General features: G+C 43.4%; 1 protein-coding gene across 1 annotated transcript; it reads left to right on the forward strand.

Annotated features, from left to right (window-relative positions):
• The first annotated feature begins 11634 nt into the window (after positions 1-11634).
• Positions 11635-18168, forward strand: LOC8030080. Its single transcript, XM_002408878.5, has 3 exons — positions 11635-11769; positions 16131-16170; positions 17583-18168. The coding sequence occupies exons 2-3, from the start codon at positions 16134-16136 to the stop codon at positions 18152-18154; spliced, it is 609 nt and encodes a 202-aa protein (XP_002408922.3). The 5' UTR covers positions 11635-11769; positions 16131-16133; the 3' UTR covers positions 18155-18168.
• The last annotated feature ends 4865 nt before the right edge of the window (positions 18169-23033 follow it).

A 23033-nucleotide genomic window follows, 5' to 3' on the forward strand; every position in this document is an offset into this window, starting at 1 on the left:
GAGTAACGAAGGCAGTTTTCTCGCGGTAGCGTTTGTGGACACCAATCTGCCTGTAGCCACTCTTCAGGTCCATGGACGAAAAATATTGGGAGTGGCGCAGTCGGTCGAACGTATCGTCAATGCGGGAAAGCAGATAGACGTCCTTCTTAGACACGGCGTTCAGTCGAAGATAGTCCACGCAGAACCACAGGGTTCCGTCCTTCGTTACAAATACGACTGGGGACGCCCACATGACTTCTTGAGGGTTGAATGATGTCGTCGTCGAACATTTCCTGGACATTATCTTGAATCACCTTCCTTTCCTTTAAGTAGACTCAATACGGCGACTGGTGGACAGAAAGCGCGTCGTCGTTGGTTACAATCCGATGTTTAGCCATTGGTGTTTGGCGAACTTTCGACGACGTGGCAAAATAGTCACTGTATGCAGATTGAATATCAAACAGTTGCCGGCGCTTTGGAGCTGGGAGCTCGGTATGCATGTCGAGCTGCAGCGGCGACGTACTCTTCTGCTATGACGACGAGGTTTCCTCAGACATTGCGGTGACCACGGCTGGCGCCTGAAGCTCCTCGACGTGGCCCACGGTGTACCCTTCGTTAGGTGCTGCGGCGCCTCTCAAAACTTTGTCACGAGAACAGCTGTACGTCCTTTTTGGAGATCAGTTACGCCTTGTGCGACGCCAATTCCTTTTTCAAGGAGCAGTTGGGCGCTGCCTTCCAGAAGAACTTCATCCTGCATGGCTGCGTCGATTATGACGGTTACAAAAACACTCGATCGCGGCGGCAGGTTCAGATGGTGGGCAACAACTCTGATCACGGCTGACGTCCTGTTGGTCTCCATCGGTGGAAGAACAGGCTTTCGCAGCGAATACTGGTTCGCCCTAAGGTCGATGATGGCGCCACACTCGCAGAGAAAGTTCATTCCGAGGATAAAGTCCCTCGCACAGTCTTGTAGAACAACGAACTTCACGGGGCACCTCTCACCGTGCCGGTGAAGTTCGTCGCGATGCGAGAAGTGCATCTCCAGACTGGTGTAAAGAGGTGTGCTCCGCCTGTTCGTAATTGAGGTCCACCCCACGTCCTTGTGACTTTTCGAAGGTGGCAAGAGCCCGTACCACTCAAGACTGAATAGTCTTCTCCAGCATCCACGAGTGATGATGCGTCGTGGCCGTCGATAACAACGTTTAGGTTGTTGGGCACCGTTTCAGTTGCGTCGTTGCGATGCGTGGTGTCGGAAGAGTGGGAGCGCTCCGGCGTTCTTGGAGGCTCTTTAGTCGTCTTTAGGAACGTCACCTGCAGGAGTTGCCGCACTTAGTTTTTGTGGCGACGCTGGGGAGACAGACTCTTTCGGCAAAGTCGTGGCGCTGGAGACGCTGAAAGTCGTGGCGATGTGGAGCGGGATTCACAGCGGAGAGACGGCGCTGAGGGGGGCGAGTGTCAGAGGTACACCTTGATGTCGCGAGGGCGTTAGCCGTTCCCCGGGCGTGGGTCGTTTGGGTGTAATTCACGCAGCCCCAGTTGTCGGTAAGGGCATCCAGACTTGTACACATTACTGAAAAATAGTAAGGAATTACATTTACAATTACTCAAGGCTAAATTGTAATTTATTACAATTACAATTACCTTCCAATGAAAGTAAGTGACCGTTACCCCCAAAAGTAATCTGTTACTTTCGTGGCGTTATTTTCAAAATATTGTCTTCAATAAAGAAACAAAGGGAACAGGGTTATTCAAGTTCTTATTGTTGCAACCTGTTCCATTTAATGAGCTTGAGTATTTTGAGCAACAGCTGACTCTCGAAAGTCTTTTCAGACAGTTTGCGTTATTTTTTTACTGAAGATGTCGACTGCTACGGCTGAGCACGTCGTGAACTGAGGCATTGGATGGGAGTGCCCTATTGTTCCTCACGAATGTTTTCTACTCTGCTTTGAGTATCTTCAGCGAAACAATGCAAGTAATATTTACCTCGAAGATAGAGCAAAGCTTCCTCGTTGCAGCCGTTGCCTGATATTCGTGAGTTTTAGTAGATCGTTCCGATACCTCCGATATCCCCGATAACGATACGCTGCATGCGCGAAGGTGGCGGCGGAGTATCGGATATCGTTATCGGAGTCATCGAAACAATCTACTAAATTTCTCCATTGTCGAAATCGCGGAGCTGTAGAAGTCATCATACATCTAGCCAAACTAGAATAACATCTTACTATATTGAGATATATTGCCAGACAATAGCAGAACAGTTGTAACAGTAAGGTGATAATAAAATAATAAATAAGGTTTGGCTCGATATCCTTTTTCCTTTGGTTTTGAACAGGTCGAGCCTCGGGTGAGACGATGGTGAATAAAAAGAAGTTTCCAGTCTTTACAAATATAAATAATGCAAAAAAAAGACAGGACACGAATAACAACAATTAATTAGAACATCGGTTAAAACAATGAAATTTAAACGCACGTTTGCCGTGTATACCTTTCTCAATGCCGTTCAAAAACGCACGGAGCACGAACCGACTGCAGTTTACTCCGGCGTTCTCCAGATAGACGTCCGCTGATGCTACGGGCGGCGAACGGCTGAGCGCTGAGCTCAACCTTAGAATATCTAGCCTACGTCAGCCACTATTATGCTTTATTTGTAAAACAATCTGGCCGAGAGCGTCCTGCTGGGATAAAACCAGGAAGAACAAGAAAGGAAGACTATTACCATTTTCGAAGTGCTCGCAAAAAGCTGACGCACAAAAGGGGTGACAGACGCAGATAACCTGGCTGGAATTCATAAATAAAGTGGGCCAACCCTAGAAGTTGGACTACAAAAAGTAGCTTTTAAAACAGGGTCAAATTAGATGGAAAAAAAACAGAAAAAAGAAACATCCAATTTTCTAAGAGAAGATGATAAATGTGAGACAACGAACGAGGACGCTTGTGGCAACACCTTCACATATTATCACTTTTTTTTGGCGGATTTTAGGGTAGACGGAGCGTTGTCTCGTGTTGTGACATTATGAAAATGGTCGTAGTCACTGTAAACTGAGAAGGACTGTTGTTAATTCTTGTCTGCACTTAACACCTCGAGCTTCTCAAAGAGGCACACAATCACTTGGTGTCCTCCTCTCCCCGTCTTCGATCGTAAAGAAAAAACAAAGGGACTAAAAAAAAAAAATCAGATACAACTTGCCCCTTTCCCCTCCTTTTTTTTTTGTAGAAATGTTTATTTGGATTTTTCGACATTGTGGTTAGGGTCTAAAAAGAAGAACTATTCGGGGGCTAGGTTTTGCAAGAAAAAGGCTTTGCGGAACTCAAGAGTGCCAAGCCTCCCTTTGTGCTGGTCAATTCGCGTGACAGTGTCACTACGCTCGATTTTGCCAAAATAAAAACAAACCTTTCTTCAGGGGGGGGGGGGGGGGGTTGGTTTGGAAAAAAATTGTAACGAATTACAAGGAATTCGTTACGTGAAAACTGTAAGGGAATTACTGTAAAATTACTCTAGAAGATATGTAATTATTTCGTTACTAAATTACTGATAAATGTAAGGGATTACAAGTAATTTCGTTCCTTGTAACGGGTTACGTACAAGTCTGAGGGCATTGACAGAAATTGCGATCGGCTTCACCGCAGTGATAGCAAATGGGTCGTCGATCCGCTGTCCTCCACACATCGGTTTTCCTTGGCGCCGGTTGGCCCAGGCGGTCGTACTGATATCCTTCATCGTTGCATCGGGGGAACGCCTGCGTTGGTGAGTCTCGTCATGGCGCTACCGGGTAATGTTGAGCATTTGGTGGCGGTCGTCGGGCCATTGCGGCGTAGGTCAGCGTCGGCTCATCGGCTGCGGCCACGGCAACAGGGGCATCCGGCAGGAACGCTCGCTGAACCTCGTCTGAACAACCTCGGCAATTGAGTCTGAGGTCAATAAGCTCACGAATACCCGGGATGCCGTAGACAAGGTCGCAAGGGGACTGCGGAACCGCGCTGACGCCGGATAACCTCTGGTAGTGATTGGATCGGACTTGCAGAGCACGGTCGATGTTCGTCACCTCGGTGACAAAATCGTCGACTGTTGTCAGAGGGCTGCGGACAAGACCGCCGAAGATGTTGTTTCTTACGCCCTGCATTAGGACTCGTAGCTTTTCTATTTTGTAGCCTCAGGGTCGGCACGGGCGCTCAGCCGCAGAAAATCCTCCACGAAGCCGGGGACGCTCTTGTTGGGGCCCTGGGTTCAGGTTCAAAGTAGGTTTTCGGCTCTCTCTCCGTGGTGTCAATTGACAAATGAGGCCTCCAGCTTGCTCATGAAAACGGCCCACGATTTCAAAGATAACTCATGAATTCTGTACCAGTGCTTGGCAGTCTCCTTAAGCGAAAAATAGACGTTGTGCAGGCTCTGCTCGTCGGTACAGCCATCGTTGCAAGCAACGTGTTCGTGCTGGTCGATTCAGTTTTCGACGTGTTCGTATTCTTCGCCTAGGAACGGAGCAGCCGTCCATAGTGCGACGGGCAGCTAGACGATGGAATGGCGGCCAGGTTCTGAAGGAGACATCGTCGTGGTCTTGATCTTATTTTTCTCTGGTAAGAGTCCCAACTGAGGGGGTTGTCGTTTGATGCGGCGGATGGCTCAGGTTTCGGGCTCGTCGACGGGAATCAGCTTTCCGGGACTTGAAAAAAATTCGGGCCCGACAGATATTCTAAGGGGTACGTTTAGCTGGAACAAAATGCGTTACCCCGCACCTCCACCAAAATGTCACGAATGACAATTGATGAGGCGGCGCATAACTAGAGAAACTAAACATTTAATAGGGCGAACTTGTGCCCAAAACCAAATAGAAGAGGGTTAGTGTCGCAGGCGCCGATGTCGGCGAGACAGCAGGGTCAAGCGCTGGGGCGAGACTGACTCCGCTTGCCATGCGGAGCCCCTCACATACCCTCGTGGGCTTCTGGAACATTCGGTGTATACTTTTCGACGCGTAAAACATTGGAACTTAATCAGACAAGAATGTTTTCGAACTTGCGACAAGGCCAAGTTGAAAGAATAAATAAATATACATTTCGTTGACTGTAATCGAACCAAATCCTTTCGCACGACACTCAAGCGCGGTAGTTATTCGGCCACGCACGCGCTCGGCGCGGGAAACGCGCGTGGCACTATGTCCTTTATCTGTCCATCATACGTGAGTTTTGTCTTCTTTTTGTACTTGGTTGTTCCTATTGAGGCTTTAAATATTGATTTGGTTTTCCTTCTTTTATGATTCTTTCTTTACGCACTAATGTACCGCAAGATGACTTCCTTTATGTCGACGTGCATGTCAATATAAAGTGTTTGCACCTTTTCTAGTCAAGTGAGGGGGCAGCTAGGGTAACTGCCATCACGCACCGGCGACTTTTCATTTTTGTTATTCTCCACTCCTCTGGAGAAAAAAAAGTTCATTAACGTAGAGAAAGCCTATTAAGTGCCACCATTCGCGCGATGCGATTTTCAGTCTTTGCCTTTTTGCAAAGAATCTGTGAAGGCATTCTAATGTGATGCACGTAACACTGCGTATCTTCAAGGACATTGTGTTAATTTGTACTCAATGTCAACTGTTCCTATGCCACCTGGTGCGGCTAGCGCAGTTTCACATTGCTTTAATAACCTGTAAAAGCAGTTTTCGCGAATGCATGTTCGGCATTGCCTTCGCACGGCAGCGCGTGCGAAAGAGACTCAAGACGAAACCACGTGCTCACGCGGCAGTGCGGGTTTGCAGCACACTGGAAACGCGGTAACCCTGACAAAGCACAAAGTTGATATTAGCGGCGAGATGTTTCGGTGGCGCCCTCCTATGGTTCCCCTTTGTGACGTCATTACCTTGCGAACAACAAGTTCGATGGTGTTTGTAAATAGCATGGTGGAAGCCTGAAATCATTGCGCTCTCAAAGCAACACGGCCAACACCGTCGAAATTAAAGTTCTTTCATTCCTCTTATTTCCGTCGATGGTATACCCTTTCCGACGTCATAGTCAGCTTTTGGGCCAATCGTGGAAGGGCGACCACAGCGACGCTTTCGGTCGCGCACGTCGCCAATTGCCACGCGCGTCGGCGAGCGGGCGCGTGCCTGGCCGAGTGGTTAGCGCGCTTAAAGGGGCACTGACACATCAAAATCATATTTTTTTTTTATTATCCGAAACGATTGAAAACGATGCCGGGACATTACCCTCAAAATTTGAAATTTGGGAATTCAGTATTTGTGAAGTAAAAAAACAATTTCCAAATGCCGAATTCGAAGTTCCCGCGCGGTCGGCGCCGGTGCCTTGACGTCAAAAATTGCGGAGACCTGAGAGTCGACTTCCTTTCACCACTCCCTGCTGTTGCCATGGCGACCCAAAGCGAGGAGGAAAGGAGATAGCGGCGGCGTTGCGGCGGACCGGTTTCGAGCGGTGTCGCCTGTTTTCCGTTGGAGGATACAAATCCAGGAGACGGCACCACAACGAACTCCCGATTTTTGGTATTTCAAAAAGAAGGGCCGTAGTGCGTTCGCAATTGCGTTAAAAAACATGTTTTAGGATTGCCGTAATTAAATGTTATAGAGATGTCGCCTACAAAGCTTCTAAATTTCCTGATTTTTGACGTCACCGATCAAAAGAAGCGAGGAGGCGAGAGGCGGGAAAATCAAACGCCAAAAATAAAAAGGCGCGTGCGCGCGCGGGAAAATTTTTTTTCGCGATGCGGTTTTTTTTGCGTGTTTATGACTGCAACTTGCATCGTTTTAGACAATAAAAATAAATACGACCTTTGGGGTGTCAGTGTCCCTTTAACTCTGGTGCGGAGGCGGAAAGTTATATTCCTGGGACTAGACTCCGTAAGTGTGACGTCATGGGTCCAAACAAACCGTTGCTAGGGTCGTTGCTATGGGCAAATGCATGTGGCTAGGTTTCACTACGAAAACCCGACCGTTCAAAAATCGGGAGTAGGATTTAAACTTCTACAAATCACAGATATAGAAAGCTTGAATGTCATATATGCTTCGACAAAATTGTGCCGGTAATCTTTTGTTTCTAAATATTTACGACCGCAACTTCCGGTCTAAAAGATGCCTGCAGCAGACGACGAATGCAACAAGAATGCCGTCTGCCACACGCCCGCCGGCCAAGCCGGCGCCGGCGTCTGAATCGGGTGAATAAAGATGATATTCTGATATTGCATTTGTTCAAAATATAATGAGTTCCAGACACTTATAAGAATTCATAGTGGGGTGCGATGCAAAATATGGTTTATCGAAAGTCCGGGCGTCGATCGAAATGATCGTCTGCTAAAAGATCGTAATGCACCCGTGAGAAAAGTACTTCAGGCATCGGTAGAGATCCCAAAATGTTGTTTGCTGACTCGCGCTATGGGAGGGTGCTTTGTACCTGGCTGTAACCATCGCGTGGAGAAAGATTCTTGCAGTTTCTTTAGATTTTCGCAAAACCCCAAAACGTGAAAGAACTGGATAAAGAACACAAGGTGAGTTTATTACATATTGTATTCTCATCGCGGGTTCGATGGAAATCTTCACTGAAACAGCACATCCACTAAATTTAATGTATACAAAAAAAATGCGAAATTGCGATAGATATTCAATGTTTTATTAACCTGACAACCTCAATAACAATACCAAACGACTTACCTCGACGGCGTACGACTTGTTTCTCATGCTGGCCTGCACTACGCCGGTAATGCACTTCAGGTCGCCATCGTAACTAATCTGCATGACGTGGTTTGATAGAAATAATGGAAACAGCGCGCAAACGACAAGGACGGGAGGAAAAGGAGTACACAGGACGAGCGCTGAACTGACAACTGAATATTTATTCAAAAGGACCCAACGAAGAAAACACCCACAAAAAAACACACTCGCATCAACACGTGTCCATGAAAGTAATCTCCTTCTTATGTAAATACACAGAAGTTTGACTCACGCAGTTCTGTTCCCCCTCCTTCTTTATTCCATATGCTTCTAAAATTTCCCTGGCTGTTTTATCTGCTCCCCTCCCCATGATTGTGATCTTATTGAAATCAGGATGACACGATATTACGGAATTTCCGCACCCCTCAACTAAGCTGGGTTTTTTACAGAAAGAAAACGCACATTGCGGAGGCCCCTGCGGCCATGGCGGTGCACTTGCTTGTGTTGCTCGTTTACCGACGCAATTGAATGAAGACGCCCGCTGCAACATAGGTGAGCAAATCTATCGTGTCGTCTGCTACCAAAGCAAAGCGGAGTGGAATACTTCAAAAATGACTTTCATCGTTGCAATACGGCGCTGAGATGACAAGAATATCTTTATAATTAGATATCAGAAATTTAGGTTGCTTATAAAAAATTATTTACTTCCTTATAAGCAAAAATGTTGCCTCGTGGGGAGTCTCCATGCATTATTAGCCCATAACAACGTCCCTAGCACCGGTTTGTTTGGACCCAGACGCCATGTTCTGACGTCATCACTTACGAGGTCAATCAGGCGTCTTTTATTCTTTCTTTCACTTTATTGCTCTGGTAAATTAAAGAATCCTGTTGCTTGTTCGAGGTCCGGATGTTCTACGCGCCGAACCTTCTACGCCGATTGTTCCAGAAGGCAACTCGTGTACATAAGGGACTCCGCGTGTCGAGCCATTCTCAGTCTCGCCGCAGCGTTCGATCCTGCTGTTTCGCCGCCATCGACGTTTGCGACGCTAGCCCTTTTTTATATTATTTTGGTCACAAGTTCGCCCCATTAAACGTTTAATTTTCTTCAGTTTTCGCAGCCCTATCAACTGTCATTCGTGACATTCTTCTTTGGAACGACGGTTCGTCGTCGGGACACCTTGGTTACAGTCGGAGACTGGCCCGTATTCGTGAAAAGTATTACTAGCCCAAGCTCCCCAAAGCCGCTCACCTCCACACTCGACTATTCCACGAGTGCCATGAACGCGAAAAACCACCGATAAAGCCGACATTTTTACTGCAACCAATTCCTCCGCCCACTGCGCCGTTCCAGGAGATCGGAATGGATCTGCTTGGTCCTTTTCCGCCGTCGACCCTCAGAAACCGTTGGATAATCGTTGCCAAGGACTATCTCACGCGGTAAGCAGAGACTAAACCCCTCCCTTCAAGACTGCTGTTGAAGTCGCCAAGTTTTTCATTGCGTCCATTGTCCTCAGGCACGGCGCCCCCGAAGTCCTCATTAGAGACCGTGGACCATCGTTCATGGCTCAGAAGACTCAACAAATCCTTCGTCTGTGTAGCACTAGCCACCTTCGAACCTCTGCGTACCATTCGCAGACAAATGGACTAACAGAAAAGCTAAACAAAACTATCGCCGACATAATTTCCATGTAGAAACGTTTCTTTTTATTGGCACAGCATTAAGAGGGTGTTATATACGCAGCTATGACAACAGCCGTTGAGAGCCTTACCATTAAATTATCAGTGTTGCCATCACTTGCATATTCCAGTGTTGTGAACCGACCATAATATTCGCATAGCGTTCCAGTTTTGTACACTTGATTTTGTTTTGCATCACTTATTTATGTTTGTTTGCCAGTTTGTTTTTAGGCTATGTATCTAAAGATACATAGCCTAACAGGCAACACTGATAATTTAATGGTAACTATAGTTACTTCAATCTAATGACATCTAAAGTCACAGCGAAAGGTTATGCTATATTTAAAAATTATTCTAGGAATAACATTATTAATTTTGTATTACTGAATACGCTCTTATAGAGATGTCAACTTTATCATCGCCTTGATATCGCGGAATTGTGAAACAAATGTACTTCCCAAAACACTTGCTTACCGGTTCTATATTTTTTTTCCCGGCTAGTTGGAATTGTCAATACCTTTTAGTTACACGCGGCATAAAGCACTCGCGTTCGATAGGTTTCAGTTCGGGTAGTATTACGTGGTGTGCGTTCCAAGGAAAAGTATTCCTCTAAAACTGTGTGTTTTTTAGGAGCCGACGCTCTATCACTCAGTCGAGAGGCACGTTTGAGGAGAAGAACGCACTACGCTGCAGGCGCAAGTCTTCGTCAAGTATGCGCTGAGGACGCAAATGGCAATCGCCTCCTTCCTTCAGCTCCTTTCCATTTACGTCTGAGCATTTTACAGCAATCATTCTCTTTCTTGATTAACTACATAGCGACACTGCAGATACTTTGTATACGCAAGACCCCTGCCTCTTCGCTGATACTTTTTTGTATGCAATACCAGAACAAATATATATTTGTTTAAGTTTCTAGAATATTTTCGAATTTCAGGAGCAGAATCATTATTAACCCTTATAACAGATATTTTACGCAGTAAAGCAACCCAATTTTTTAAAATTGTTTTGGGGGGTGCAGAAAACATTCGCGTGAAAAAAGTAAGATGCCTGATTTTTATGCTTTCTTCTACCGAGAATAAAGACAGATATTTACGCAATATTGCAGTTTATGACCCAACTAAATGTTTCCGCATGGCACTGGGTAGGTGAGAGTTTAAATCGTAATTGTAGTGTAAAATATAATGCTATATTAAGAACGGCAGCGCTTCAACGAGCACAATAAGCGTCAAGAGTATTTCTCTGATTCTTCTCGTATAGAAGCGTCCCTGTTATCTCAGCGCACAAGTATGGGTTTTGCTTGCAGGAGTGGCTGATAAGTTCGCCTTCGAAAATTATGAATTCCCACTTTCTACTGAAATATATTATGTTGGTAAAGTCGTCGAAAACCTCAATATAATGTCATCAAATAAATCCCGACAAGTGTTTTTTTTTACTTACAGGAACTTAATCTTACGCGGTTATATAGCAGTTTGAGTCAGTGCACGACCTCATGAATTGTGTTACGACACAAATACAGTGTCTGTTCCTTAGGTTGGACGGAAAGGGGGTGGGGGGAGCAGATGGTGAGGCTTCGAAGTACATCTCTTAACACTTTTGTCTCCGCTGAGACTTCCCGAACCATACCACGTAGAGGTCCAGACAATACGCATAAAATAAATCGGCGTTTTGAGCGAGGTTTTATCATAAAACAAAGTAAAATTTCAGTGCTTTCTTATAAACTCAAAAAAAAAAAAAAATGATTCATCGACAACTATGCTACACAATTTTAATATGAAGAGGGAAGGAAAATAAAAGTTAGAGTTAATTCGTTTTTCCTAACACGGCAGGCCGTTTCTACGCAACAGCTGTTCAGTGGAGCCTGCGTTTCGCTCTGTTAAGTGGTTCGTCGGAATCCCCCGCCTCAACACTAAAACCCAGGCTATCCCAGGCGGCGCCGAGAACGATTTTTCACGGAACTGCAGCCGCGTAGTGTTTGTCTAGGCGCCGGATTACCTTCGACGAGTTCAATCCTCTGCCGATAACAGAACTCGTCGAGATCTTGGGCAGGCGCAGGCTGGCGGCTCGGCGGCAAGGACAAGTCAGGCCGGGACAACGCCGCCGCGCCAAGTCGCCCTACAAAAGTCCTTGAACGAAGCGAATTCACTTTTTATTCGGTCTCCCCCTGTAGGACGGCGTCGAAGATCCCGCAACGTCGCCAAACGAAAATTCTCCACAAGCGCGGCATTCTTTTCGCAGTAGCTCGGATTCCTCTCCATCTTGTTTGGCGGTTGGCTTCGAAAACAGTGCGGGGTTTCTATTGGTCGGCGGTGACGTCACGGATCGCCGCAATCCGTTCGGGAAGGAAAAATAGCTCCGAGGATGCGCTTCTGTATGGCGAACGTGTTCCCGCTATATACAGCCGACGGCGCGTCGACCGGGAACGACTTTGCGAGCTCTGCCAAGGCGGTGTAAGAGATAGGATACCCTCTCCGTGAGTACTGTTTTTTCGTGGCTTTCCTTTCTCTCTGGTTAAGTGTGTTTTTCTCTTCTTCCTGGCGTACATTTTGTCTTAAGAAGATGCACATTCAAATTATGAATCGAGGTCCCGGTGCTCAGGGTTTCGGTCGATGTTGAGCCCGAAGACTACGGCTGCTTTGTCTGACGTATATGAGGTGGGAGTCAGCCGACGATTTCGCCTTTTAAGAGGAAGTTGAGACTTGGAATTGAAGGTTGCCGGTTTGTATTTGGTTAACAAACAGCTGGATGGAATCGTTATGACACTGTTTGTGATGAAGGCACCCACTTCAGCGCAGTTGAAATATTACGCGGTATTTTACAGACGGGTAATTAAAAAATGTCGTAACTGGCATATGTCTATCGTTCTTAATAGTAACTAAGCGAGAGTAGTTGAATCTGTCACAAAGAATTGGACCGCGTATTGAATATGCTTGAATCTAAGGGGCACATCTTGAACGCAACAAGTTGAGAAAAATGTTTTGATGAAGCCTAAAAGTTTTCTTCCGACCGATACACTAAGAACAACAACATCGTCTTACAAAAGAAAGGAAGTTTTAGAATAGTGTTGTCTAACGAAACATACATTCACTCCTCGACCACATGGTTCAATTCGATGTTCGAAATGCGCCGTTAACGAGTTATTACGTTAGCCGAGCTAACGAGTTTTGCTTCAATATACATAAAATAAAAAAAGATAAATGTTCGTTATTCCAAAAAAAAAAAAAACACCGCTGAGCGTTTACAATTGGGTAGATTAGTCAACTAACAGAGCACTTTATTTTTGTTTTCCTCCATTTTTCTGTCGCATTCTCGAGAACCGTCATTATTTTACAAAATGTAATATAATCTAACTTGATTATCAATTGTACTACTGCAGATTAGTTAACAATGGTAGCTGTTGGGGTTTTGCAAAACTGTCAGAAAAATTCTCAAAATAGATGGCGAATGTTAGACACAGCACATTTATAAGCGCAACAGGTAATGAAAAAGAAATATTTAAATGGAAGCCAAGAATTCCGCAAAAAGCGGCACCAGGTACCAGCCACAGCATCGAATTGCTCCGCGGACCAACCAGGAAAGGCAGCAGCCGTGACGACTTATGTGACGTTATCGCGACGTGCGCCTCGGCAGCGGACAATTTGCGCATTGCGGAGGAATAGCGCCGGGCAATAATGAGGGTGCAAGAAACGCTTCTGGCACATTCTTGGTTTTTCCTTGACTAAAAATATTGCTCTAAATTACTTCGATCCGGAAAGCATTCAGAATGTGGCAAACCTAATTGCAATGTTAGGCATATAGCCATGCCTTATCTTTCAACCACAGATCGCGTTACCTCTAGGCTCTTCTACTGTCTTCATTGCTCTTCCTTTTCATGGTCTCTTGAAGCGTTTCACTTCTATCTCCTACCATTTGTTTGGTTTCTTCGGCATCACTACGTTAGGGATAATTCTGGCATTAGTAGTATTGTGGATACTCCAGCATGTCTGACTCTCATTGTATTATGGCATTAGTAGTATTGTGGATAGTCCAGCATGTCTGACTCTCATTGTATTATTTCAATAGGAGAACATATCTGAGTTCCATACAAGATTTTGAAAACAATTTTTTCATAAATAACCGAAGTTATTATTCAGTTGAAACCAGACATTATTTTTACTTTGTTTCGTGCTCGTCATTATCTTCGTGATTAATAAATTGCAAACAATTTGATTATATCGTCGCAAAACTTTTACACGTATTTGCCAACGGAACGGTAAGTTGAATGGAGGAGGGAGTAAAGTCAAAGACACACGTTATTCCTGAGACACACATGGTGTTCCATGCATAACTCCTTGTTCTATTGCGAATTAGTACTAAGCTTGAAACCGTTTCGTCCTAGGCTTTTAAATTATATGCTTCATTAATAGATTAAAGAAACTAATAAATTTACTCCCGAACTGCGTTGACGTTCACTTGCTGGTTTTATATATAACGATTTTTAGGGTTTACTTGTAGCGTGACTGGATACTTCAGCCGGAGGGTTCGATGGGACGTATCGAGGTCAGCCGTAAGATAGTCTTTAAAAGAAAAGGATCTACAGACTCTCGTTGGTAGCGAAGGTATATATCTGGCTGGTTTCATCGGAAAACGAGACGTGCAGTCTAATGAGGACGTCTGACTACTTTGGTCGCCATAAGTAACCTGATTTCTCTCGCTTCTGCGACCGGCTATGGCGCTCGATCGCGTGTGTGGGATAACGCGAAAAGAAAGCTGTGTGCAGTGTTTGTAGTTTCAAGCCTCATTGAAAGACCGGAATCTCATCGAGTTGCCTCTATCTCGTAAGATTCAATTACGCATCTCTGACACTTACGATTTCACGGGTTATAGTGACAACGCGCCACCATTTTCATATAAAGTTTTAGCCAAGAACAAAGTATCCCGTATGTGCCTGACTACACAAAACAACAAAAAATAAATAAAAAAGAAACGAAAGGACACTAGCACGTCGTCTTCCTGCAGTTTAAAATGAAAATGATAAATTAGGTGTTTGGCACCTAGCCATAGGTACATGGGATTGATCTGTCCCACATATTGAAGGTCCGTTTTGTCTCGATGCATAAAATTAAACGACTGCAGATATGTTATTTTGTGAAGGTCAGTATGTTTTATATAGATTAAATTTCTAAAGTAATAGAGCAAAATGTGAATGGAAGTCGTTTAACAAACTCCCGACCCCCACAAACATCACAGTTTAAACAACGAAACGGACTAAAAGTGGAAAGATCTCAGAATGCAGCTATACAGAAATTGCGTCATGCCAAATATACTTGCTGACGAGGCACACCGGGGTATCGAATAATGCATCTATATTAGATTAAAATATGACTTGTGAGCGAGTTTTGAAATTATTTCGTGTATACGATCTTTTATCCGGCTGTTGTCACCCCTTCCCTAAAGAAATGATGACCGTCAAACCTTTGGCTATGACTCCAACATTAGTATTTCCCATTTCGCAAGCCTTCATTATCTCCCTCTTTCGATCAATATTGATAAGGGATTGCTTAATAGTCGTGATATTTGATGAGATATTTTTTTATGTACAGTACATGCCTACTCTTGAATATAGCTAATGCGCATGGTACGGTTTATGGGCTGATCACTTGCTTACAAAATTTTAAGTAAGAAGAAAGGGTGGAAGTGTTTATTTGTGCAGATTTTAAAGTCAAAAATTTTAGAAAGATAACTTTTTTACCGTAAGAAGAGAATCCGAGGCGATAGAGTCAGGAGTTTTGCGACACTAAATACTGGCGATGGAATGGACTGCTTCTTTAAAAAACAAAAAAACAAAAATTAATGCACGAGCACTTAGGCTAATTTTTAATAAATTAAGTGAGGTTGTTTCAAGGTTTTACAGAGCTGATTTTTTCATCAGTATGAAAAAGCTCTGAGCGTAATTATAATTTAATTGACCTGAGGATCACGGCGTTTCGGTTATTAACAATAGGAGAGTACGAATCTAAATTTTCCCGAATGAAACCCCATAAGAATATGTTGGCCTTCATTAAACAAATTTTATTGTTCCTAAAGTAAACCTGAAGTAGTCAGTTAATATTTATCATTTTTTGGGTATAAGTCGACTCTAGAACGTACTTCCTTACCAAGCCATTATTCCTTTTCATATTCTCATCCTAATATCATAAGTACGACATGGTGGTTTATTGTTCAGACAAAGACAGACAGAACTTAACCGAATATTGTTTTGGATTGCCTCTTAATATAGATGAACTTTCAACAGTTTTTATAATGTTTTAAAAATTGTCTTGTCACTGGTCACTTTTGTCCGCCTGCATTACAATACAAACTGATGTCAATACCCATTTCACCAAAAAATCAACAATCGAAAGACCTCAGTGCTTTTGTGTTATTTGTAAAAATATTTGTAAATTATAACTTATAGTTGAAGTGTGAAGCTAAGCAAGCAGCTCGCGCAAGTAAATCTTGTGACAAGACAGAAGGTTTCTCAATATGTGCAAATATTTTACCTGGGTCAATTATGCAAACATAATGTGTATCTTATGATTCTTAGATCTTATACCCGCCTTTTAGTATAAACGCATTTATTTTAAAGAATGGATTGTTAGAAGTAGGGTTAGATAAAACAAGTTTATTTGTATTAGCTAAAAGCTTGCAAAAACTGCTGCCATAGGAACGTTGATTTGTATTGGCTGCAATTTTGCAGTGACAAGTGCGTTATTCCGTGGTGTTTGCTCTCATATTTATGTCTCTCGTGAAAGCTTTATCGGTGCGAAATAATATAGACAGTAAGACTGTTCAAAGCTGAAATTTGTTTTCCAGAAGATGCTTTTTCCTGTTCTCATCTGTGCCATCATTGCCGGTGAGTGAATTATTTTTCGAATTTATCCAGTAGCTAATTTAGCCGAAAGCAAGATGCATAGCAGTATTTATCTACACACCCCAAGTAGCGCGAAGTGTGGGGCTCACATGGGGCCTACGTGGGGCCCACGTGGGGCCCACTTGGGGCCCACGTGCGCCCCACCTCTTGTGCCACTTGGCAGTGGCGTACCGACATGTTTTTGAGGGTTGGGGATGGGGGGAATCAAACCCCCCCCCCTCCCCCCCCGGGCCGGGGCGCGGTGCCCTTGGTATCCCTTGGGCGCCGCCGACTAGTGTTTGCCCTGCCCAGTGGCGGCTGTTTCGGGGGAAGGGGCGCAAACACCATGCCTTACCCCCCCCCCCCCCCCCCCCCCCCACACACACACTCTAAGAACTGGGGGGGCAAGCGCACCCTTTGACCCCCGGTTGGTACGCCCGTGCTACTTGGGACCTTTCAGATCACGTTTTACTGACATTTGTTGACAGTTTGAGATATAGCTAGGGCTGGAGGTGTTGATTGAAGTTGCACCTTGCCATGATGTAGCAGCTTTATTTTTTTATTTTTTTAAAAAGGGACGTCCAACTAAGCCATAATCGGGAACCCTAAGTTTATATGCCGACTGAGCTCTTCTTCAAGGGTCCCTGTGGCGATCGCCGTTAAAGAGCAGCGTTATTGTTTTCGTATTCTGTTATTGTGGTGCATTTCTTTCTTAGTTGTCTTAAAGCCTGTAGACGTAAGTGAATGGTAAAGCCCTGAAAGCTTTATTTATGTTTTCTGACGTAGCTTGGATGTTTCACGATTCCAAACAAAGTATTTTTCGGTGGTCGGTTTCAATGTAGGGTTCCAATTAACGCTTGGTTGGACGTCCCCCCTCTTTTTTGTTTTGTTTATTTAACTATATTCCAACCAACCAGACTGATCTAGGTCGAATGTTCACGTTCCATTTTTTTTAATTGTTACTTTTCTTGTTTTTGAATCTAGCTTGAACAGTGTGGAGCGACGAGACGAGCAAATCAATCTTATATGCTTTCATCTTTGTTTAAAACAGTTTATTGTAAACTCAAGCTTACTTTTACCATCAGGCTGTCAGTAAAAATCTACTTACAATTAAATAATTTGCATTGCGTTCGCATTGTGCTCATTAAAATAAAACGGTCGATGATATATGATAATATTCGTATGGTATGACCCGAATGGCATTTGCAAATTAATAGCTTTGGCACATGAACAACATTGTCTACCGCCCAATTCGCAATAAGCGCGAAATTCGCGAGCTCCTGGAAACTCAAAGGGGCACTGCCCGCGAAGCTATGCCTCGTATATATGTTTCTGCTTTCTTTTAAAAGGGTGAACTCAGAACTTGGAGCGATGTGAGGGTGCAACTCTCGACCGCTTGCCGTTTCATCCACCAGGTGTCCTAAGCACGTCAGTCGAAGACATAAACGACTACGTAGACATCGTCCTTAGCGAGCTCTCCAGGCAGATACTCAAGCCCTACCGGCCCACAGACAGCTTCAACAAGACGGTAATGGGAAGGCCCGAGATATGGGCCTACTTCGGAGACATAGCCATCACGGGCTATGAGCACCTACAACGTGACGACGACTGCAAGTTTCTCGAAGAGCCCACCGTCACGCGCATTGTGATCCACTGCAACCTGACGGCCAAGGAACTCAAGGTGGACATCAGCGGCAGTCTGAAGCACTCCACGTACCCGCCCAGAGGAATTCGCGCTAGCGGCCTCTTCCCGAATTCAAAAATTGCCATGACCATCGCCGCTGAGCCTTGGAAGGAAATCAACGTTACCGCCAAGCTAAAGCTCTCAGTGCCCGAGATCAACGTCGTAAACCTGGGGGAAGAGGCAAAGTACAACAGCATCCGTCTCGGGTACCGACACGAGATCATTAATATTATGAAGAACTCTCAGCATGACCTCGCCAAGGAACTGAAGAAGGCAGCAGATACAGAAGTGATTCCGTTTTAAAAGATGAAAATTTGTGTGGCTATAGTATTTTTTCAAATTAATTCGCTTAGAGTTTTGAGTTACGCACTTAAAGAAAACATGCTAGGCGAGATTCTTTTTTTTTTTTTAACTTTCTCATGATCTTAGTACGGTGTCCCCTCGACGTTGTGCATGCATGTGCATACTGAAAGGCGCGAGAAAGTTTTCTACCGGTTTGACCTGCTATCCGAATTCTACGAAGTAGACCTCGTGCTTGGACTAGAGCAATCTCATCGAGAGGACTGTACAACTTTTTTTTGTATTATTTGAGTAGGTTTCTGTACCTTGATATTAATTGCGGCCTTGCCACGTCGATGAGCAAGGCTTACAATGATATCCATACTTCCACTGTTCCGGAACTCATCCCCATGTTGAGTCAGCCTAATTCACTTGTTCGAATGAACTTTTGTTTTTGGTGGATGGGCTTTTATTTCAACGAAAAGTCCCGGCCAGGAGTTGAAGGTCTCAACATTATCTATTCACCCACTAAAGAATATAAATGACCATTCAACATCTTGAATATTGTGTGTTTACCTTTTTCAGTCTTGCATAAAACTATGCTGAATAGCAGGCACCGGTAACACGTGGGCAAGCAATAAAATTGCCAGAGAGTTGAACTGTGGGCGAAATATTTATGTAAACTGAATATTCGGAAGCTTTTATAAAAATTTCTCCTAGCAAGTAGTGGCATTGTGTCACAAGTATAAAACACGTTCGGCACATTATGTTTCAACATCTTTTACTGATAACTCGGGTCATAATTTAGAATGTATACACATGTCTAAATTATAAATTTGAGCGCTTATTTATATATTTATTTATTTATTGCAGTAATATTGCCGGCCCACTCCTGGTTGCTTGTACGGTTGCGGGGCAGACCTTGTAAAAATATACAATACGAAATTTCACATACTAAATTTTACAAAAATATCGACTATTTCGTGAATGTTTACTTATATACAGAATCATGTAAAGCTCTAGCGAAACAATCATATGTGCAAGGCTTGTCACACTTTGAGGCAAGTCATTCCAATCACGGACAGTTCTAGGGAAAAAAAAGAATCTTTAAAAGTATATTTTTTACATCGGAACTCGCAAGCAAAATGGTATGTTTCCACCTTGTGTCACGGCTGTCGTATTTCAGATAGTCGTTGAAACCTAACCCAATCTTATTGTGTATTAGATTATAATTCAACTTCAAGCGCTTAACTTTCCTTCGACGTGATAACTGTGGTAATTAGGATATGGCCTACAAGGATGACATGGACGTTTTTCTGTCGTAAGCGTTATAAATATAAATATGTGAAGAAGCCGTTTCACTGTTAAATACCCGCGTCGGAAACCATGCTGGTCTTTTAGCTAAAATTCAGATTCCAAAAAAGCTACGAAGTGTTTAAAAATAAAATGCTCAAGAACCTTTCGTAGGTACTCAGGAGCGACACAGGTCTGTGGTTAAAAACAGTCTTTTTATCGCCGCTCTAATGTATAAGCACTACTACTACCTTGGCCACTTTTCAATCTTGTGGCGCTTTGCCAGTTCTTAAACTACAAGAGTATATCTCGTAATGAAGCTTTGAGCACCATTCCACATTCCTTTGTAAAAACGTGTTAGGAATTCTATCTGGTCCTCATGACTTTTTAGCATCTATAGTCGACGTAAACTCTCAAACATACCATCTACAGTCACCACCAAATTACAAATTTGCCACAGTGTGTGTCAACAGTGTACACCGAAAACAAAAAGCGGTTAATTTAGCTTGCGATACTCGGTTTATCGTTCAGCGCGCGCCCATCGTGATTGGGTTCCTCAAACGGCCTCTGAAAAGAAAAAAAAAAATTAACAGTCTGGTTGGGACCCGCGTGTCAAAAAAATTAATTTTACGCGGAAACATATTTTTAGAGCAATATTGACCGCGCGAGAAGGGATTTAGTCGGTAGTCACCTCCTTTCCACTTTTTTTCTCCCTCCGCATTTCGGGCGCGTGGAGGAGAGGTGGATCGGCTTGGCCATCACGTTGCGGTGGGGGGAGCGTAGGACCATGCCGATGAGGTGGAAACAATATATGGACATTCCGTGACGTCTTGGAATCTGCGCACAGAATTTAAAATAAATCTCGGGCCCTCAATATTGCGCTACATTTTTTTTTCGCTTAATATTATTTTTACGCCACACGTGTCCCAACCAGCCTGTTAAAAAAAACATGGTTTATTGTTTTCAGGGGCCTTTTTATTGCTTGACGTTTTATGTTTAAATCCGCATAGAATTTCCTTGAGTTTTCCTTGAAAAAACTTGAGAAGGTGACATAAAAAACTCCAATATCTAGATGTCCGTACGAGTATCTGTACATACATGTTGGTGAAAGGAAGGAAGCGTACCCTTTAAACATGGCTGGTATCTTTTTATGCTGTGTATCTTGGGTTTAAAAGGCGAAATATCGTGCGTCACCCATTGAGTTTGCATGTTTATTTCTGTTGTACGCTCGGGAACCAACCTTTCGACGCACGCCAGGACAACATGCTTAAAAAATAACCATAACGTATCGACACAATCGCCGTTTGTTTCGTTTCTCTTCAAATGCTTCACTTAGCAAATCGAGAATGTCGACGTCATTTGCCCGAGTGAAATCAATAAACTGTTTTAGCTGATTTTCACTACGCGTTCTTTGAAGTGGTGGTAAGTCACAGAAAACTGTTGGATTATACTATATACCCTCCTCGCATAATACGTCAACAATATTTTTTTTTGACTAAGGCCTCAGACATAGGCACGAGATTGAGTAAATATTCGCTCTCATTGCACCTGCACGTAGGGCTTTTTACTACTTTCCTCAAATTATTGCTACAAGCTATGGTAAAAAGCAGCATCGAGTGCTCGCAGCTGCCCTTTGGAATAACCTCGTGCCAGTCAATATCTGGAAAGTTAAAGTCGTCGGTAAATACCCCACGTAAAAAAACGTTTAAATTGGGCTAGAAGAAAACTCGATAAACTGCGAGAAAACAGTACTTGCTTGAGGACTACTGTACAGACATCCTATACGCGATGACTGGCAGCCATAACGAAGAGAAACCCAAACCATTTCGCAACAATAGCCGTGCTCAATTTACATACATGCAAGGCTGTCTTTCGCGAGTAGTGCAACCGCCCCCCCCCCCCCCCCCCCCGACACACACACACACACTCCTCCCCTAGAACCGCGATCACGCCGAAACTGCGATTTTCGACAGAAGTACGATCCAATCCCAGATTATATGCTTCATACACACCTTCATCGTTGTTTTATGTATGAGAGTTTTATACATCACCGTATTCGATTAAAAAAAAATATTAATCATTATCGTACTTTATTTGGCCAATCATTATTCACAGTGCTGCACTATTCGACAAATTGTATATTAATTTTTAAGTAAAGTTGATTGACCCACCACTAACTTGATCGCAATTAAAACGGTGTGTTTATGCAAAAAGAGCCAATAAACGCTTCATTTTTACACGAAAGAATAACATTCTTTTTGTATCCTCTCATATTCAAGGGGTTTTTATTTTCTCTTATGTGTTGTCACTCATTGTCTTTCTCGTTTAAATACAAAAGAGCTAGATAATTATGCTAAATTCTTGTTTTAAATAACACTTACATTTTTGTTTTCTTTTATTAGTCCCCTGAAATATAGGTTCGCGTCTGAGTTCAGCAGTGCTATTTGTTGTACATTTAAATGAGTATAAATGTAGTGTTAAATAACATACCAGAAGTACACATAGCCGTTTATGGAGATGTAATGCGTCTTCATTTTGTTATAGTATATAGCCTTCTTCAATGTATTCTAACAACCCAGGAAAGCTCAAGCAACATAGTAATAGTATATATATTTTATATATATATTCGTGCAGTCTAGTTTGTATAAAAACATTACTAACTAGATACTTTACTTTTTCTATCTTTTTTACATTTTTCCACTCGGTATATCCGCCGAACTTTTAAAAAACTTCGTCCCCCATGTTGTATGCAACGTTATACAGGCGCGAGAGTACAGCTCTCAAAAGTTCTGGCAATGCACCAAGAAAAAAAGAAACATAAATTAAGGCCATGGCCCTGCACTCGCACATTCCACAATACTGCATACAGCTGTTGAAAATGTGTACATAATATTAATTATGTTCGCACATATTTTAATTGTTTTCTTTCTTCTCCCCAACATGAGCTGACACCACTCGACGTAACAAAATATGCATTCCCCTGAAACAGCCAGATTAGAAAATATAAAATCAACGTGCGCCCACTCTCAGAAACTTCTTTTTTTCTTTTTGTCAATTTGCACTGTCAGAGAAGACGTGTTTTGTTTTATTAACTGTACGGCCAGCGCACGACTAACTGAAAGCATTAAAAATCCTGACCGCTGGCTATTCCTACAATAATATGTTATAGCATCCTTGAGTCGAAATCATCTGCAGTGCTTCCACGTCGCACATACGACTAACCTTAGGAATGGGCACTCTGCTCGCAAATGAGCACACCACGATTGTCAGCAACCTCTCAAAAAAAAAATAGTTTCCTTTTTGTCCTAAAACTTCCCAATGGGAACGTGCTTTTGTTGTCGGGGCCGGCTGTCAAAATGAGATAGTTTGTTGGATTTAACTAAACCTTAATTCGGGGCGCCTTTGTCAAGTCCCCCTGAAGATAACTATAATATGTTTAATTCATTTTTCATGCCGAAGGGGAATCGCATAAGACGGAACTTTATCTATGCGCATTAACAATGTGTGTCAGCTTCCCTCACTTAAAAAAAGAAGTTTAACGTACTAGGGAAAACGGTACACAACGCGTTTTTTTTTAGATATTCAAATGCGCCTACTTTACCGAAAGCCA

Source organism: Ixodes scapularis, unplaced genomic scaffold (assembly GCF_016920785.2).
Source record: "Ixodes scapularis isolate PalLabHiFi unplaced genomic scaffold, ASM1692078v2 PGA_scaffold0__279_contigs__length_252992795, whole genome shotgun sequence".
NCBI classification, from domain to species: Eukaryota; Metazoa; Arthropoda; class Arachnida; order Ixodida; family Ixodidae; genus Ixodes; species Ixodes scapularis.

Excerpts from the sequence above, each read along its gene's own strand:
- LOC8030080 (XM_002408878.5), top strand. The coding sequence starts at position 16,134 with ATGCTTTTTCCTGTTCTCATCTGTGCCATCATTGCCG. Across the intron at positions 16,171-17,582 it reads CATCTGTGCCATCATTGCCG|GTGTCCTAAGCACGTCAGTC; the intron begins GTGAGTGAATTA and ends TTCATCCACCAG.